Genomic DNA, 19,928 nt, shown 5'->3' with positions numbered 1-19,928 from the left:
AGAGCAAGCAAGTGAACTGTAGGGTTTGGCCGGTATTGTCCATGGGAGTTTTGCAAGGCTGGGGAAACATTTGTGAGGGGTGGAAGAAACACAGAAAATAGCATGAAGCAGCACAGGGTAAGGGCTGGAGAAAAAGCTCCTTAGCAGAAGCTAATTAGTGAGATTAATCCCTAGAGTTCTTTATGGCCATATCCCCGGTACAGTGCGAAGGGCAAGGACTACCAAGCTGCCTAGCTAGAATCCAGGCTTACGCATTTGGACAAAAGTCTTCCTCTCACCGTTGGAAAAGGACGTTTCATTTCAGGTGCTAAATACACTGCATCCTCTTTTGCCAAAGGAGGTGGAAAAGAGATTGGCGAGAAGGAAATATTTGGCTTCTTTTATTAGCTGTGTATTTTCTATTGTGTTGAACTAGCACTAAACACGGATCACGCTATTTAGCCAATGATGAAAAGACTGTGTGCGAGCGGCTTTCTCTACGATCAGTGTGTTCTCGGGAGCCAGAGCGCTCTCCCAAGCTAGACTAAAAATGGAGCTCCGACTGACTCAAAGGCAGCAGCAGGGTCAGAGAACCGGAGAGGGAGGGAATGCAAGGATGGTTTTACCCAGGAGTCCTCCTCCAGGCTGTGGGCAAAAATAGACTGCAGTTTCACTGCCGCTATCACCTGAAGGTGCCCCCACAGCCAAACTCCCAGCCCTGACCTTTTCACTATTCCTCACATGCATAACAGGAAGAGAAGCCCTTTTTTAAATTTGATCTCTCAATTTATATTGCTGCCAACATACTGTGAAAGTGCTGCTCTCATTTTACATGGGATCAGAATCCCTGCTCCTTCCATCTTTTCCCTCCAAGTGCAGAATAATTTATTTTATATGCACTGAGGCATGTGCGAACGTGCACGACCAATAGAAACACAAAACCTTGCTGTGGGCACTCTGCTAATGAGCTGAGTGGCAGCTGAATCTCTCCTGAGCGGCCGCAAAAGCACACAGCTTACAGGGAACACGATCAGAACTGCTGGCAGATAGATGTCGGTACCCATCTTTAGATGATTAACATGTACTGATCTACAGAACATTGAAGGCTACATGGGTTTTATGAGTGTACCCAGACAAGATCTACATTGGAGATGTGACCAAATAGGTGTAGAAAGACACTTAGAGATAAGGGGTATGTCTAGACTACATGCCTCTGGTGACATAGGCATGTAGATCAGGCTACCCAGCATAGGGAAATGAAGCCGCGAGGTTTCACGAGGCATACTGCGCCGGTCGACAAAGGCTTCCTTGTCAACCGCGGCGCGTTTAGACTGCCCCGATCTGCCGACAAACAGCTGATTGGCAGAGCACGGAAGCCATTTAAATTTAAATGAAGCCGCGATTATTTAAATCGCGGCTTCATTTCCCTATGCCGGGTAGCCTAAAGTACATGCCTCTGTCACCAGAGGTATGTACTGTAGACATACCCATGGAGAGCAGGAGATAGCACTGTGAGGAGTGGTTGGGAACTGTCAGGCAATAGCAGCAGAGGAGATACATGCCTTTGATGTGACTTGAACAGGACACGCAGAGGAGAAAAGCACCCAGCTGAACTCTGCAGAAGCTGCGCACCGAGAGAAAAATGGGAGAGGACAGACAGCTTTAAGAACAAAAGGCACGAAAACCTCTCTGGACAACCGGAGTCTTGCTGAGAAGGTGCCAGTTCAGAGCTGCATCGCCCACGCTGTAAGTCAAGCTTACCTGTCCCCCCAGCCAGGAATGCCAACTGCCTGGATGATGTAGATTGCAATTTGGCAGAAAAAGACGAAGAAGAACACAAAGAAGCTGAAGGAGCTGTCAGACCTGCAAGGGGAGAGAGGAGATGAGCAAAATCCAGGAATCTGGAGAGATGCACCGTACAAATCACACAAGCATGTTGTAAACAAACAGGAAATAGTTGCAATGAAGCCTCCTCCAGCCGAAGAGGGCATGAGGAGTAGGGATGGAAGCCGTGCAGCAGGAGAATTAACAAATGCGGTGGCTGCAATATGCACTCACGGCGTGGCGGTAAAGCCCACTTCATTAATGTGCATCATACAATCAGACTGCGTTCCTGGGTGACAGACTGAGAATTTTCTGTGCATGAATAGCAACTAGGACCAAATAACTAGCTAGGATTTGGACACTGAGGTTGTGTTACTGTCTCGCTGACAGGCAATTTCCAAGTATTTTATGTGTCTATTGTATCTAACATGGCATGTCTAGTGAGGATCTTTCACTACATCCATCTCAATAGGCTGTAGATTTTAAGGTGTGCAGGAGCCATTAAGATTATCCAGTTTAAGCTCATCACAAGATAATCTCGTCTACCACCCAAGCCTGTACCCCAAACACCCAGTCTGTAAGGAAGGTTTTAGTTAATGTACTGAAAACTTGGAACTCCCTCCCTCCCCAGGCAAACACACTATGATTGGATTAAACAGGCCATATCCCTGTCAAACTGGAAAATGGTACTTGCCTGAAAGCCTTGTAGATGGGGCGATACCAACAAAGAAAAGCACAAGGGGTGAACAAAATAAACCACAGGATTGAGAGACCAAAGTCTACTCCTCTTCCTGAGTGGACGGTGAACCATGCCAGGCAAGCCAGCAGGTTTAGAAGCAGGGTAACGGAGTGAACTGTTCAGGGTGGGAGAAAGAGAAACAGATTAGCAAACTCCCCAAGACACCACAAAGTGCTGAAGCACTGCTGCCCTCTCATGGAACACAGTGCACAACATCCTCTGCAGAAACTCGGGAGCAACTTAGGCAATTGCCATCTCTAGTGAGAGTGGCGTGGAAAGGCAGATCGGACTGTAAGAGGCCTTGTCTCCCCAGCCTAAAGTCTGAATTCTTAGGACATGGAAATGCCTGCTGGGACGTGATTATAACGTCCCACACAGGGTTACAACTTTAGCTGGAAAACAGAGGCTGCTACACACCAAGAGGGGAACAGAACTTGCGCTCCCTGACACAACATGGTTAAACACATCCACCATCCTTTCATCGCCGTCAATTTTATTATCCAGAAGGGACCAGTGTGATTATATAAGTGAGCTGTAGCTCACGAAAGCTCATGCCCTAATCAATTTGTTAGTCTTTAAAGTGCCACCAGACTCCTTGTTTTTGCTGAATCAGACTAACATGGGTACCCCTGCAAAACAGAGCATAGAATTTCACCTAGGGTGTGTCTACACAGCAGGGCTTAACTCCAAATTAGCTATGCAAATTGAGCTAAGGCAATTGCGTAGCTTATTTCAAATTTGGGAGCATCTACCCAGCACTTATTTTGAAATAGAGCACTCTTCCTCCGACTTCCCTTATTCCTCATACAATGAGGGTTACAGGAGTCTGAGTAAGAAGGCCTCCAGCTTGGCAGTATTTCAGCATTATTTCAAAATAACGCTAGTGATTTCGAAATAATGTTGCTGTGTAGATGTACCTCTAAACATTTCACCTGCATTGAGCCTAAAAACCTGGGGATGAATCCAAGTCTCTCTGAGATCAGTCTATAAAATCAGAGAACCGGGAGTTTAGAGCTACAGTGATACTGACAGGATGTGCCCACAAAAGCTCATAATATTATCTACATTTTTTGTTCGTCTCTAAGGACTGCAGGACCATTCTTTCAGTTTTTTACTAACAGCTGAGCCCAGCATCAGTCGCTCTGATGGAAAAGTCAGCATTCGATAGAAAGCCTTCTGAGAAAGGTTCCAATTTTGCCTTCTAGCCCAACACAGTTTCCCCAACTGTGCCCGTTATGGCTGGTTACTCACGCATCCACAAGTAATACAGCATCTTGCATATTCGCTGGTAATCAGCTGGGATGTCTGCAGAGAAGTCCTGATAGAAACACGGCTTGATTGGACACTTTCTGGGAAAGGGTGGCCAATTGTTCTGTCTCGCTGTAAAAGGAAAAGCAGAGATTCCCTCAACAGAATTCCCTGCTTCGACAGACTCACTTACGCATGATAGTTCACAAGCAGTCAGACTAGTAGTCAACATAAATATTAAGACTGGACCCTTAGAAGATGATGTAGCAACTAGGCCATGGCAAGAAATTTGATTTGAACAGTCTGTGCCTTGGAAGTGAACCTACATCAGGGGCTTCACTCCTGGACTACGTCTAAACTACATGGCTCCATCGATGGAGCCAAGTAAAATAGTTTATTTGGCATAGTCAAAGAAGTGGAGATTTAAATAACCCCCGCTTCATTAAAAGTTGATCCAGCACAGCGCGGCAGTCTAGACGCGGCGCGGTGAGGCATTCCGGAGTGGTTGACAAAGGCTTCCTTTGTCGACCTCGCCGCGTCTAGACTGCTGGATCAGCTGGTCGTCGGCACAGTGTGGCGGCCATTTTTATTTTAATGAAGTGGGGATTATTTAAATCCCCGTTTCTTTGACTATGCTGAATAAACTGACGCACAACACACCAAATAGACACACAACACACCAATTCCACAGGGAGGCGGGGCAGCACACCACGTGCATGCTCCCTCTTCCTATCCACGGCGAGGGGAGCAAGCAGGCACACAGAACAGCCTCAGCCACGGGGGAGGGGGCGGAGGGTATCTGGCATGGCCCCAGCCCTCCTGGAGGAGGGTGCATTGCGTGGCCCAGCCCAGCCTCTCCAGCTCCAGAGGAAGGATGAGGGCATACTGTGTGGTCCAGCCCCGCCTCTCCAGCCCCAGAGCACTGGGGGAGGAGGAGGGCGTGCCGCAGCCCCACCATGGAGCACCGGGAGGGCAGGCACTGGGGGCAGCAACACTCCATCCCCAGAATGCCTGCTGTAAGCGTTCTGGGGGCAGAGTGTGGGCAGGGTTATGCCTGGTGGTTTGGGAAGGCAAAGCCTTCCCCTGCCTAATATACCGAGCCCTGGTCATGGGCATCCGACACTCTATGTAATCTACTCGCCCGTGGCAAGTAGATTACAACCTGGAAGAGCCGGGTTCAGGTGATCTGCACGTGCACAGAATGATTTGCGCACGCACAGATTGCCGGACAGTGCGGCTGGCGAGCGGGGCTTGCTGCGGCTTGGCGAGCCCTGCCCATGACTGTCCTCATTCAGTGTGCAGCTGTCACATTATCTATCTACACAACACTCCTGTGAAGAAAGGTGGTGACACTATTTCCACTGTACAGTTTGGAACATGAGGCAGAGATCATAAGGCCAAAGTTGTTAAAAGTGTCCAATAATTTAGAGTGCCTAAGTGAGACATCTGGAGGCGGACTTCCAGAGCACGTAGTACTATATAGCTCTTTATGTTAGAGCCCAGGGAATAACTGATGTTTCGGTTCAGTGTCTGAACAAAAAAAAAATTTTTTTTAAAGTTTCTAACCAAATCTGAATTTGTTTTTTCTTGATACAGGAGAAAAAACACGATTTTGATTTGTTTCAGAGTGTTTTTTTTTTTTTTTTTTTTAAGTTTTTTGGGGTGTGTGTCAAACTATTTGCCGAATTTGCAACTCATTTTGGTGCTTTCCAAAAATACATATGTGATGGATGGAAGGAGAACTTCCCTTTTCTAGCTATCCCAGCCATTCAGTTAACTAAGTTTCCTGTAATGGGTTAAACCCAGAAACAGTGGGGAATCCTGGAAGTGTTGGCAGGGAGAGCCAATGGGAAGACAGTGAGAGATCTGAATTGAAAGAACAGGTTCTGACTGCTTCAGTCTTTGGTGTGAGTTCAGAGCAAGAGCTGGGGGAGAGATGAAGTAAGCCTTGGGAACAAGGCATGGAGTTTTCAGCAACATCCATGTCTAGAAAGGACTGAACCTTGGAACAAGAGATGTGAATAAAACAGGGAGGCTGCGTCTAGACTGGCAAGTTTTTCCGCAAAAGCAGCTGCTTTTGCAGAAAAACTTGCCAGCTGTCTACACTGGCCGCTTGAATTTCCACAAGAACACTGACTTCCTACTGTCTGAAATCAGCACTTCTTGCGGAAATACTATGCTGCTCCTGTTCAGGCAAAAGTCCTTTTGCGCAAAGCTTTTGTGCAAAAGGGCCAGTGTAGACAGCTCAGTTTTGTTTTGCACAAAAAAGCCCCAATGGCAAAAATGGCGATTGGGGCTTTTTTGTGGAAAAGTGCATCTAGATTGGCACGGACGCTTTTCCGCAAAAAGTGCTTTTGCGGAAAAGTGTCTGTGCCAATCTAGATGCTCTTTTCTGCAAATGCTTTTAACGGAAAACTTTTCCGTTAAAAGCATTTGCGGAAAATCACGCCAGTCTAGACGTAGCCGGAATGTTTAGTTAGTTGTGATCAGTCTGTTTTTTAGTTGGGGGTTTGGTAAAACTCCTCTGTGCTGAGTCCACGTGCCCCACCCATGCACTGAAACTGAATCCCAGGGAAGCAATTCTCTGTGCTTTCATCTTTTTGTAGTTGCTCTGTAACACCTAACAACTAAGTGTACTTCACCAATTATATCTTCTTTGTTTTATTAATAAAATCACCTTTTTAAGACTATGATCTGATTCAAGCGTCCTAGAAGGCAGATGGTTCTACATGAGACCAAAAGGTCTGCTATTAAGAAATTGCAGTTTGTTGTCAAGCTCCCCGCTGAGGAAGGGTCAAAGACATTCCCAAGTGCATCTTCCTGGGCTCACAAAGGGGTTTTGCATTTTGGTGGTATGTTGCCACAGCCCAAAGTCAGGGAATCTGTGACCTTGGTGAGTTTTTTTTAAAAGCAGAAACTTTAGTGGCAGGATATTTGAAGGTGTCTTGCAGGCCCCCGCCTTCTCCAACTGATGTGCCAGAGTAAGGAACAGCCTTGACAGTATGTTTCAAGGAATTTACTACTCACTGCAAAAATTTCACCCAGCTCTACAGCTGAAAAAAAAAAAAAAAAAAAAAAAAACACATTATGGAGAATCTTCAGATCACCCACGTGAGCCATCAGTAGGCTTCAGACCTTTAGATCTACAGAACAGGCCTCTACCATTTGAGTTAACCATGTAAATTGAAGTAGTAGCAGTAGGCTGTTATCCTCCATGTGGCCCAGCTAACGGAAGGGAATGAGACATTTTGCCAGTGAATTCTGCAGTGATTCGCTGGCAGCAGAGGAACAAAAATTCCTTAGTGTATAGTCTAATGGTTACAGATCCTTTAGTCCCTGTGCTCTCTGGCTGCCTTCCTCCTGTGTTGCCTTTCTCCCCTTGGCTACAGCATGTTCAGTACAGACAACATCTTCCAAAAATTTTGCTGCTGCTATCTAATTAACAAGGCTCTCCTGAACTTGTGCCCACTGGTTTTCAGAGGTTCAAAATTGGCCCAATTTTAGTGAATTTTAAGGGGATTGACACCAGAGCAATAGAGCTTCATAACAAGACAGTTGCAAGACTATTTTAAAATGGGTAAAACAAAGATTTTTTTTCCCCCCCACCAAATCTCATTCTGAGAAATCATTGAATCATAACTAAAACTTTCCAAACAAGTTCAGCCCTGAGGCACACACCCAGTATGGATAATTTCATCCTGAACAGTTAAGAACCCGCAAAAGCTGTAAGCAACCAAAAACAGGGTATTATAATGTAAAGTAGTGGTCCCCAACGCGGTGCCCGCGGGCGCCATGGTGCCCGCCGGGGCATTTGTGTGCGCCTGCCGACAACCTGGGCCGGCCCCACCCCCTGTGCACGGCGCACGGGAGGCGCCGGCCCCAGGAGCGTGACATGCACCAGCGCCTGGTGCACGGCGCTCAGGCGGCCCCAGCCTCGGGGCACATGCGGGCGCGCGGCGCCGGTTCCAGGCGTGCGGCAGCGCCGGCCCTGGGCCCACGGCACAAGGCGCTCGGGCGGCCCCGGCCCTGGGGCACATGCCAGCGCCGGGTGCAAGGGCATCCCCGCCTCCGGTGTACCCCCGGGCGCCCGGTGCATGAGTGACCCTGCCCCTGGGATCCTCTATAGGTTGGGGACCACTGATGTAAAGCGTCTGGCAATCCTAACTGTAGATGGCATCACAAACTCCACCTACAATAAAAAGGCAACTTACAGGTGAGTACATGTATGAGACAAATGGGTAAGAGGTGCCACATGGTCTAACAGACTGAGATAAGTCTCCACCCTCGACTACAGGAAAAATGAAGCACAAAGGCCATTTGGATCAAGGTCTTACAGACTTGGTCTCCTGGATCTCAGCCTAAGGTTTCTGTCACTCTCCCCCCGCACCTCATGGGATGCCTTGGAATTACATTAAATGGTGTAAGTCCCCATTGCTGTGATATTTAGACATTTCTCATGCAGACTCAGCTCCAGCACAAGGTAAGGAGGTCTGACACCCTACAGAATGCACACAGTGGGGAATTCATGTACGTTGGGGCTTTGACAAGTGACACACACAAGCATGGCTACTTAGAGGAAAAACCACTACTCACGGTTAAAAGCTGCTGCATTATTCTGCAACTCCCGCTCCTTCCTCTCCAGCTCCGCTGCTTTCCTCTCCAGCTCCTCCTGCTGCTGAAGGAGTCCAGCCTGGGCAGCTGAAGCTACAGCCTAGATGGAGAGTGACCAAAAAACTGGAGTCAAAAAGCCATTCAAGCAGGAAGAGGGTCCCTTCCCAAGAGAAGCGGGGGATGTGCACGCATTCAGAAGGCTAAGGACATGTCAAAAGCAGGACATTCATGGTTGGTCTGAGACATCCTTCAGCTTTCTGCCTGCCTCGGGGTAGTAACAGAACTCTACAGAAGCTGCCAGCAGCTGCCATTGTATTGCCCATCTCTTCCCTGAGGGTGACTATTCCAGAAAATTCCCACTCTGGCATATTTGTATGAATTGTGTGTGCCTTCATTTCCTTCTATACTTTGCATTATTACTCAATGGGGGCAAAGGAGTTAACACTACTGCTGAAACTGCACAGGAGAATGTGCCACCTCACTGCCTGGGTGGAATGAACAGCATTCAGTAAGGAACTGTCTGAAACCAACCCAGATTAACTGGGTGTCCAGAGAGACAATTCCAGCTCCAATGACCTATGCATGGCCCTGCCTGGACAACAAAGGACGAAGAGGTGACCAGCAAGGGGCTCCTCCAAGAGACTGTTTAAAATCCAGGACTTAGCAGACCCTGTAGATCCGTGACAGTGACTCCAGTTTCTCTGGCAAGTGAATCTACTGTCCAGTAAGCCTCATTGTTAGAGTCCTTTGAGCGACTTCACCCACTCTCCTCCTTGTTTGAGGCCATTACTTTTTGTTCTCCCCCCGTGAACTACTGAGGACGTCAGCCCGGAGGCTTGTATGTTAAAACCTTGCAGGAGGAATAACGGTAGTTTGAATTAGGAGCTTTAATTAAAACTACCTAGTCTGTGCCGCATGTAGCCGCGGGCAGGTAGTTTGAACTACGGGCATTTAAAAATGGCGCCCACCGGGGAACATGCAAATGAAGCCCGGGATATTTAAATCCCAGGCTTCATTTGCAAGTTCGAATGCCTACATTAGCCACCCTAGTTTGAACTAGGGTGGCAGTGTAGACATACCCTTAGTGTTTAAAATGTTACCGGTTAACCCTGGAGCAGCCCCTCGCCCATACACAGTGCAATGGGCCATGGCTGGAGGAGCGGCTGCTCCGGCCCTGCCATGGCCTCGGGTAGCAGGGGCTGCTCCGGGCCCAGCCCCCTGTGCGGGCGGTGGAGGTTGCTCCAACCACAGTGGCTGCTCCGATCACAGCCTTGCCCCTGCCCTGGACAGCTGGGGCTGCTCAGCCCCACGGTGGGCAGAGTCCAACCAGCCAGGCCAGTTAACTGGTTACCTGGTAAGCAGGCCAAAAAGCCATCTGCTTACCGGGTAACCAGTTAACCTCTTACATCCCTACAAGAAATCCTTTCCTTGGTCTTTGAAATGTGTTGCTGGGCAACTGGGAGACAAGCACCCACACCACAACCTTCTCTTTAGAGGTCACTCAGCGGAAAGGTCAAAGGCTGGATGAACCACAAAGACAGTGTCACCCCAAAAAAGGCATGGCTTGGCGTGCTCTCATTTCCCATTCGGGAACCAAGTTACCACCAATGGGTTCCAAGAGCCAGGAGCTGTCTGCTCAAGATGAACTAGAGAACTATGGCTATGAGGGAAGGGATACAGATGAAGCGAGGGCGCTTTACAGTGAAGAGGCAATGGGCTTCTGGAATATGGCAACGGCACTCAGAGTCTAAAGTAGAGAGGCAACCTCCCAACCTGGGACAGGAGATTTTGGAGGGCCAAGAAAAAGGCAGGGAAACACTCTCTCTCTCTCTCTCCTCTACTTTGCCTACCTTCCCTTGGATCTCTTTTACCTTGTTGCTACTCTGAGACCTGAAATCTTCTCCTAGCAGCCTCTGTCTCTCTGAATTCTTGCTCGCTGAGATGAACCTGGGTGGCTGGTACTTGCTGGCCTGTCTAAGCAGCAGCTGCAACACACAACTGCACTGTGTCCACACTCACCGAACCTAGTGTGGCTGTTCAGTCCCTGAAACTAAGCTAACACCATTAACAAGTCACAGTGCAAGGAAGCCAAGCAAAACGGGATACAAAGTCGAGGCAGATTCGGTAGCCGAGGGAAAGCCACTGGGGCCTCACGTGTAATTTCTCTGAACTGTTTGCAAGGTTAGGAGAGAGTCCCCATTGCAATACCAATCAACGTTACAAACACAAACAAGGGCAGAGCTAGGCAACTGCAGCCTCCCAGACCCCACCCAAATGACTCCAATCCCTGTTGAAAAGAGTCTTGTTGGGCCCTGTGAGATACAGAGACGCTCATTTGTATTCCAACAGGTGTGCTTAGTGGAAGCCCCGGGGTGAGCCCTCCAGACACCCAGCAGGAAGGCAGGGGCTGGGTATACTACCTGTGGAGTGGGTTCCACCGATGGCTGAAGGACGGCAGGCTGGGAAGGACCAGCAGGTTGCGTCGCTGGAACAGTCTGAGCTCCATTTGTCTGGACAAAGAGAGTAAGACAGCAAATGAGCATTGGAGACATTGCTTCAATTGCCTCTAGAAATAGCTACCACTAAATGCCTTCAGGCGTGTGCCACAGGAGGCCAGGCCTGGAGAACCAGGAACACCAGGCATCATCCTTCATAAGTAGTTTTGTTTCTGGTCAGGCAACATCACCCTGCATCACAGCACAAGATACAGCAGAACCTGAGCGTTACGAACTCCTCGGGAAGGGAGGTTGTTTAACTCGGAAACGTTCGCAACCCTGAACAAAAGGTGACGGTGCGTCTTTCGAGACGTTACAGCTGAACAGGGACTTAATGCAGCTTTGAAACTGTCCTGCGCAGAAGAAAAACGCTGCTTTCCCTTTGATTTAGTAGTTTACTGTACAGTATTAGCTTTTTTGCATCTCTGCTGCTGCCTGATTGCTTACTTCTGGTTCCAAATGAGGCGTGTGGTTGATTGGCCAGGTCCTAACTCTGATGTTCATAAGGCTGAAGTTCTGCTGTACGGAGACAGACACCTTCCAAATGTTATCGGTACCATCACGTCACATGCTAGCGGGGAGGTAAACGGTGCTCTGATGTAGTCTTTGAACAGCGACTACGGTTTTCCCTAGTTTCCTGCTTGCCACTCTACACCCCACAACTGCAATGGCGCTGCTCAGTGCTGCTCTTAAGCACTGCACTAACGTGGATATCACAGCGGTAATCCCTCTCCTAACAGCTGAGTGGCAGAGTTGGGGGTTCTCACAGTGTGCTGGTCTCCAGATGCTAGTCCTGGCCAGGCTGGAGAGGGATGGGACTTCCTCTTCTTCCTATGCGGGGGGACATCTCCAGGGCCAAGTCACCGCCATCTCCAGAAGCCTCCCCTGGCTGCAGCTGCTGGCTGGGAGCTCAGCTCGAAGGAAGCACCGTTGCCAGCAGTGCAGAAGTAGGGGTGGCAATATCACGAGCCCCCTACAATAGTCTTGTGATGCTCCCCATGGCTCCCCCTTTGGGTCAGGACGCTCACAGTCAAAACAATATGATAGTTCAGATTTGAATATCCGAAACAGTGAAATTTATGATTTTAAAAACCATGACATTGACTGGGTATAGATTTGGTAGGACCGTACTTATGTCCCTTGGCACGAGGCTTCTGTTTCACACTTTGGGACTGCTGTGGCCATGAACTCAAGGAAGGTTGGGCAGTGACTGTAGAATTCCTGCAGGGAGATCACTAGTGCGCTGATCTGGGGTCTCAGGAGAAGTGTGTTGTGGCTGTAACAGGTCACTGACCACTTGGGACAAGTCTATGCATGCCTCATTCATTGTATATAGTTTCCTCTGCCAAGGGACCCACCCATCTATTACAACAGGCATGTAGCTATTTGGTGCAATCACATGAGCCACATACCAGCCGGGAGTTCTCAGAGAAAGGATTAAATTCATTCAAGGTGCCTTGGCTAGCATTTGTCAGCTGTGTCACTGAAGGATCCTGAAAGAGAAAGGGGAAGGGTGTTTAAGATATAGGTAGGAGTTAAAAGAAAACAAGAGAGACAGACTCTACAGAACTTGTTCTGCATGTTCCTTACATTTATTAAACAAAACCAATGACTTCAGAAAGCAAAGGGAATGTCTTCACTACAGGCTGGATCAACCGGCGATCGATTGAGTGGGGGGGAGAGGGGAGGTCAATTCATCACATCTAGTATAAGTATGCAGACTTCTGCTACCTTATTCACATAGCTGAAGTTACGTAACTTAAGTCAATGCTGCAAAAGTAGCATAGACCAGGCCTTAGTGAAACTGAGGCACACAGAGATAAATTTGCTTGAGATCAAAGAGTCTTCAGCGCACTTGGAACTAGGACTCAGATTTCCTCTATTCCCTGAGCTTTACTCCCTAGACATCAGCTACCTGATGCCTTTTGAAAAGCTGAAGAAGCATGCTGAGATGAGGCTGCAGTCTGCCTTCACAGAAGGCTCCAGTATTCTCCAGATGACAGTTTCACTCAAGTACAGCAGTAATTGACCAGGCTGCTAGGTAGAAAGGTTTGCTAGCTGGGAGACATCAGCTACCACAAACTGCTTTCATGCAGCCCTCTGGACTACCAAACTATCACCCCAAGCAGCCATTCTGACAAGGCATCAAAGCTATGAAGAGGGAGACTGTGGTTTCAGGTTAATTGATCACACACTATAATGCTTGCAGATTTAAACCCAAATTTCAGCGGGAGCCTCAGCTTTTTCCTCCACTCAGTGCCAGGCTCCCATAATCTTACCGCTATAAAAAAGCTCCCTGTATCTCTTCTGAAGACAACTGTCTGCCTCCCTCTGTCGAGCATTATTTAACTCACGTGTCATGGGCTGGAGCTTGTATGAAAGATGGAACACAAGGTAGAGTGGGACTTTACTGAAGGCTCTCCCTTTAATAGCCAGACCTGCTATTGCTGACTCTGAAGCATTCTCTCCCCCAAAGGCAAAATGAGGTACAGTGGCTTCTCTGTAGAAGCCATGCTCACAAACTGAACAGCCAGGTAATTTTACCTCCGGAGTTCTGCTTAAGCAAGGTGCTGTCTCCTCTCCAGCAGCCAATGTATCTGTCAGCACAAGCCATTTTATTTTTGCTGTTAATGAGGCAAAAGATAATTGTATGGCTGGGCAGAGAGGAGGAAGTGCAGATTCAGATGTAAAAGTTGGTCAAGTTTCCTGTTGGGTAAGCAGCATAAAAGCTCTCAGAGCCATAAACCCCGAGAAAGCCAATTGGCTTGCCTCAAACATGCTACTAGTAGGTCTCTTGGCTTCCAGCACAACTTTCTGATCAAATACGGATCAAACGTGTGCTCAGTTTAATGAGTAACTTTAGGTATCCCAAAAGATTAGACACTCCCTAACTGGTTATACAAGTTTATGAATCACTCAGGAAACAGGTGCAGGTTCTCAGATGCTGAATTGATTCGCCAGGCAGAGTAGGGTTGCAGAAACATACCAGCAATTCTGCAGGCAGGGAATTCCCAGAACAAAGGGTGCATATCCTACTCCACCACTTCATCCACAAGATGAAGCACATGTATACCTCTGGAATAAAAGCACCAGTTTAACCAGGTGTCGTCAATCTGCCTTCACTGGATTCAATCAGAAATGCCCTGAGAACTGGAAGAGCTGGGGGAAGGATGGAGCCTAAGTCCTCAATTTCTGCAGAATTTTGTCTTTATAAAACCAAAGATTCAATTCCTATTCCTTTGTAACCCTAAGAAAGCTTTCCACACATGAACTCTGACCATGCATCTGACGAAGTGGGTCTTTGCCCACAAAAGCTTATGCTCCAATAAATCTGTTAGTCTATAAGGTGCCACAGGACTTTTCATTCAAGGGACCTCGAGAGGTCATCAAGTCCAGCCCCCTGCCCGCAAGGCAGGACCAAGCTCCATCTACACCAGTGGTCCCCAACCTTTTGAGGTTGTCGGGCGCCAGGGGGCGTGGCCGTTTGCTCGCCGGGCGCCAGGGGGCAGGGACACTTGCGCGCCCGGGGACGGGGCCCCCTCCAAGGGCCGAGCGCCCGGGGCCGGCGCTCCCCCCTGCCCCCCCCCACCGAGTGCTGCGCGCCCGGCGCTCCCCCCCGCCCCCCCCCACCGAGTGCTGCGCGCCCGGCGCTCCCCCCGCCAAGCGCGCTCCCCCTGCAAGCGCCCGTGCACCATGTGCCCGGGGCCAGGCCAGCCCCGAGCACCTGGCGGGCGCATTGAAATGCCCCCACGGGCGCCATGGTGCCCGCGGGCACCGTGTTGGGGACCACGGGTCTACACCATCCCTGTCAGATGTCTATCTAACCTGTTCTTAAATATCTCCAGAGAGGGAGATTCCACCACCTCCCTTGGCAATTTATTCCAATATTTGACCACCCTGACAGTTAGGAATTTTTTCTTGAGGGCACCGTGCCTTGTCTACATTAGACTTTTAAAAACTGTTCGCTAGAACATGGTAGCTATGTGCTAATCCAACACTAACTAACTGCAAGGTCCAACAGATGACTACCACATCAGGAACAAATAAGAAGTTATTAAGAGCATGGGAGGGTAAGGCTGTTCAAAGAACATGAGTTATCCAACTGGAAAAAGCTCCCTATCTCAGAAGCTTTAGCTGGGCAGTAAAAAAGTGTTGGGTTTCCTGTGAGATGAAGAAGGGCTCTGGACAGGGTGTGTGTGTAGGGAAGTGAGCAGGGGAGGGTGGGGAGCCTCCCTGCCCATGATTTGTACCAGGACTGCTTGCTCTTCCCCTTCCTGTCCCTGTCAAGGAGTGAGAGCAAAGTGCACTGCTTAGCTCTCTTTGCAGCTCTGTTCCCTGTGACCCCCACCAGAGTAAGGAATGCAGCAAAGTTTGCACTTTCCCCTCACTCCCTGATGAAGAACAGTCAGCAATGTCGTGGTATGAATCGAGGGGGGGGGGGGAGCTTCAGCCCTCCCCCCTCCCTAAAGGGCACCTGGGGGTAGGAGGCAGCCAGCCCCTTTCACCTGCCTGGTGAGTGTGTCTTTTTCTGTATGGTTTTATGAGAAGCAATCCCATTCCAGGTACATCCCATTTTCCTGGCACAACCAGACCCTGACCTTGCCTGGCTGATTTACAACAAACTGCAAAGTGTTTGGAACACATCTAGCCACCCTGTTGGATTTTAGGGGATAAAAGCTATCAGGCAGAAGATACCATTGAGGGCACTGGCTCATATAAACCTAAAGCACATGGCACAGTGGAGCTTTGCTAAATCCTACTGAAAGCATGAGTTATATACACAGGGGGTCCCAAACTGTGGGGTCTCAGTCTGATGTTCCATCAATTCACCTGACAATTTTGAAAGTGGTATGTATACCAATAAAGCGTGGCAGCTGCTAATTTAGCAAGCCCTTTCTAGAAGCCATAGTAAGCTAATCCCTAGAGTTCACATCCAAAAGATGAAATGCTTGGTAACTCCCAAAAAGTACAAGAAAAATGGATAATATCCATGCTTTGAAGTGTGAGTAAGATCTTGACATTCTTCACATGCTGCTCATGTGAAATGCATGGAAGCAAAAAAGTCATGTTGTTCACAAGAAGAACATTAGACGATTGCTCCGTGAGATGCAAAGAGGAGACTTTGAAAAGTCATTGAGTCAAGTCCAGTCTCCTGCCTTCACAGCAGGGCCAAGTACCATCCCTGACAGATTTGCCCCACATCTCTAAATGGCCCCCTTAAGGACTGAACTCACAACCCTGGGTTTAGCAGGCCAATGCTCAAACCACTGAGCTATCCCTTACCTCCTAATTTTAACATCTTAAATCATGCTGCAGTTTGCAAGCCCAAAATGACCTTGATCTTGTCCCAAACTCTAACCCCACAGATTAAAAAGCTTGTACACAATCAGTTGCAGGCTCTGTTTGTATTTTAAAGGCCAGCAGCTCAAATACACACAAAAAAGCTTGTTTTATTCCTGTGCAAGCTGATGGATCCATCATGTTTGTGCAAGATAGTAAACTTGTATTCTCCTCTGCTAAGACCTGGAATCTGGGCCAGCTGATAAAATCGTACAGGCAATAAAATCATTTGAGTTATGGAGACCAAGGCAGAAGAGCTCACATCTCAGCTGACTGGCTGGAATGCAGAGGCGTTGGTTTCAAAGACAGCGCCACATTAGTCTGGTTTAGCAAAACAGTGAGGAGTCCTGTGACACCTTAAAAGCTAACAAATTTATTAGGGCATAAGGGTTTATTAAGGTTTATGGGGCTGCAGCTCACTATCAGATGCATAAAGTAGAAGCTTCAGTTGGCAGGGATTATACTTACATCAGTACTAACGAGGCTAATTGAAACAGGGTGGATGTGGCCCACGTCTAACAGTGATAAGAATAACAGTAGGCCTGTGGTACCTTAGAAACTAACAAAAACATATATAATATCATGAGCTTTTGTGGGCAAAACCCACTTCTTCAGGGCAAAAGTACTTAAGTAGACAGTGTATAAGTTCATGTACAGGCAAAATCCTCCTCATGCAGGTATTGACCGCGGCATCAGTCAATCTTGCATTTACTAGTCTGTATTTCAAAAGATTATTCCTCAATTTATTTTGGACTCTTGGGTTTAGCTTCCATTATACAGCCAATAAACATGATATTAGTTATTGACATTTAAAATGTATTATAATTTAAAATGTTGCTCTATATGCCCCAAAAGATGACAAAGACTACAAGCTCTTATCTACCCGTGAGGCAAACGTGCTACTCTGGAGGGATCTGCCATGAATACTGGTTGCCAGGGCAATTAGAAAAAGCCATTCTGTTGTCATTTATGTGGAATATACCCCAGAAACAGTCAAGACTTCAAGAGATCAAATCAAGCATGTCTGTGAGTGTACTGCACATTTCACGATTAGCATGATCAGTAACATGAATGAAATCTCCTACTTTTCCAGGAGAAGACACCCAAGGGTTTGCAAGTGCTAGATGGAATCAGAGCAACAGAGTCTTAAACTGGACTCGTGTGGCCCAAAATGTATCCTTTGTGTGACAAACCCCCAAAAGTAAACATACTGCTGGGGCTTCAGGGACAAAGCAGCAGATAATTTGGGACTGTGTCCCCAAAGCTGCTATCAGGCAATCATCCACCATATACCTGGTTTCAATCCTTTGAATTCACATACTGGCTAAGAGATTAAAAGAATTGGCCCATAATGCAATATGTGAATTGTTAAAATGCCAAAGGGACTGGTGCTATTCTTCATAATACCATGATCTAGATTTCAAATCAGATGGACAATGTCTGTAGCTGTTTGCAGTGTTGTGGTTTGTCCCAGGTTATTAAATAGATAAGGTAGATGAGGTAATAGCTTTCACTGGACAGACTTCTAGAGATGAAAGACACAAGTTTTCAAGCTATACAGAGCTCTTCTTCAAGGTCTGTGCTCTGTGTAGCTCCAAAGCCTGACTCTTTCACCAACAGAAGCTGATCCAATGAAAGATACTACACCTTACCCACCATGTCTTTCTAATGCCTATAGAGTTATTTAGCCATTAGCGTTTTTACTTGAAGTTGAAATAAATTACATAATCTCACTTCTAAGTCCATCAGACTGCTGGTAGCAGTGGCATTTTCATCAATATTAAAGCAACACAAAACTGAACATAAATCCAAGTGAGAATCAAGCACTTTAGAAAACAGATCATGAATTTGTAGAGTCCTGCAATCTCATGGATATCTGCTCTATATCTATGGGTATCCACAGCTCGTTTTTGCAGATATAGATGTGGAATCAAATTTTGTATCTAGAGGTCTGCAAATTTGCAGATATTTGCTTTATATCTGTGGGTATCTGCAGATGCGATGCGGATATCCACAGTTCATTTTTGCAGCTGTGGATACAAATTTCGTAACCACACAAGACTCTACAAATCTGATGTCTTAGGTGCCAGTGAACAAGCAATTAGAATCTTTTCCCTCAGTTTGCTCATTACATTAGCTGTCCAGAAAAAAAAATCATACTAGACTAGTCACTTAAAACAGAACTGCTCCTCCTGCCCCAAAGAAGCCTCATGGCGGATTAATAAAAATGAACCCCACTGGAAAAGCACACAACTGAAGTTATCTTTGACTGCAGGGAGAGAAGAATGTAAGAAACTGAAGTTATTCAGCAAGAATGGAAAGCATTCCTTTGGCAGATACCCAGCACACATTCACACACCTCTGACTTCTCTAACCGGCTTAACTTGGATTAAGTTAGAAAACTGCCACTCGGTTCTAGATTACATATGATCTTTCTGTTCGAACAAAGAGTTTGCTCCTCCATTTCCTCAATGATTCTGTGGCAGCATGATGATGCACAAATCCAAGTATTTACGCAAGTGAACGATATCTGTATTTTCAAGAAACTTAGTGTGGATGATAAAGGTGATTAAAAAAATAAGAAGCCACTTCCAGGTCCCAAACACACCCTAGCAAATATTTCTGTTTCCACTTAGGTATGCACATGATATTTTTGTTTCCTAATGCCCTTGGGTTTCTAATGAACTCAAAATCTTTTGTTAAGATTTTAACTATTAATGTTTTTGGAACTCTCCACCAACTCCTAAGGTAGCGCACACACAGACATCAAGTATAGAAAGACTCCAGGCAACATCTAGAGTGTGTGCAGGATTCCAGAATACCTCTGAAAGAAATCCTCTCTCAAGCGACCAGAGCAGCCAAACCAATCAGAGTCTGCATGTAACTCTGTGTGCTGAGTAGTATCGCCAGAAGATAGGGAGCCCTAGTGTACATGGACATAATATTGCACAAATTAACATAGAATGTGAAACAAACCAACAGTAGTTATCTTGCAGAACAGCAATGCAATTGACAGGAATATGTAACACACCTACATTCTCTCTGGACACATGCAATCCAGAGTTGATAGAGCTGCTTTATACTGTATCTTGGTATCTGACATTACATCATGTACACCCAGAGAGATTTTAATATTTAATTCACAAGTCAAAGTAAGTTCTGCAGAACAAAAGCATTGTGCTCTATGAACCAAGAGCATGGTGTGCACATTTATCACAAGAATATACATGTGGATGGAGCAATGCTGTTAACTCTGAGTCTCAGTACTTCACCCAATACCATCCCATAACCGACTCCCATTCACTTGTGTGCACGCACACACTCCGTTGGCCTGGTTCTCCTCTCATTCACACTGCTGTGTACACTCCACAATGTAGAACTGGTTACAGTGAGTGGGGAAATGGTACAAGCAGTCTACCACAGACCTTGACCAGTTACAAACTGAATAAGTTGGAGGCAGCCACTGGCTGGTATAGTCAGCCTATTGTCCTAGTAAGTGGAAACAGATGCTCAATCTTCCAGCTTTTGCGGAAAAACTTGCCAGCTGTCTACACTGGCCACTTGAATTTCTGCAAGAACACAACTTCCTACTGTCTGAAATCAGTGCTTCTTGCGGAAATACTATGCTGCTCCCGTTCAGGCAAAAGTCCTTTTGCGCAAAGCTTTTGCGCAAAAGGGCCAGTGTAGACAAC

At 47.1% G+C, this 19,928-nt stretch overlaps 1 protein-coding gene across 2 annotated transcripts in view; it reads right to left on the bottom strand.

Moving 5' to 3' along the window:
* The window catches only part of SCAMP2 (secretory carrier membrane protein 2), a 30,159-nt gene that overhangs the window by 8,201 nt on the left and 2,030 nt on the right, over nt 1-19,928 (bottom strand). The window contains exons 2-8 of one of the 2 annotated variants that reach the window (XM_075897415.1): nt 12,309-12,389; nt 10,822-10,911; nt 10,273-10,386; nt 8,384-8,501; nt 3,794-3,922; nt 2,498-2,657; nt 1,741-1,842 (exon numbers count right to left, since the gene is read on the bottom strand). In XM_075897415.1, coding sequence (XP_075753530.1) covers nt 1,741-1,842; nt 2,498-2,657; nt 3,794-3,922; nt 8,384-8,501; nt 10,273-10,386; nt 10,822-10,911; nt 12,309-12,389 — 794 coding nt within the window. The remainder of the gene's footprint in view (nt 1-1,740; nt 1,843-2,497; nt 2,658-3,793; nt 3,923-8,383; nt 8,502-10,272; nt 10,387-10,821; nt 10,912-12,308; nt 12,390-19,928) is intronic. The other variant, XM_075897416.1, reaches the window with a different exon arrangement.

Source organism: Pelodiscus sinensis, chromosome 14 (genome assembly GCF_049634645.1).
Source record: "Pelodiscus sinensis isolate JC-2024 chromosome 14, ASM4963464v1, whole genome shotgun sequence".
Classification (NCBI taxonomy): Eukaryota; Metazoa; Chordata; order Testudines; family Trionychidae; genus Pelodiscus; species Pelodiscus sinensis.
This window is presented reverse-complemented; position numbering and strand designations above follow the sequence as displayed.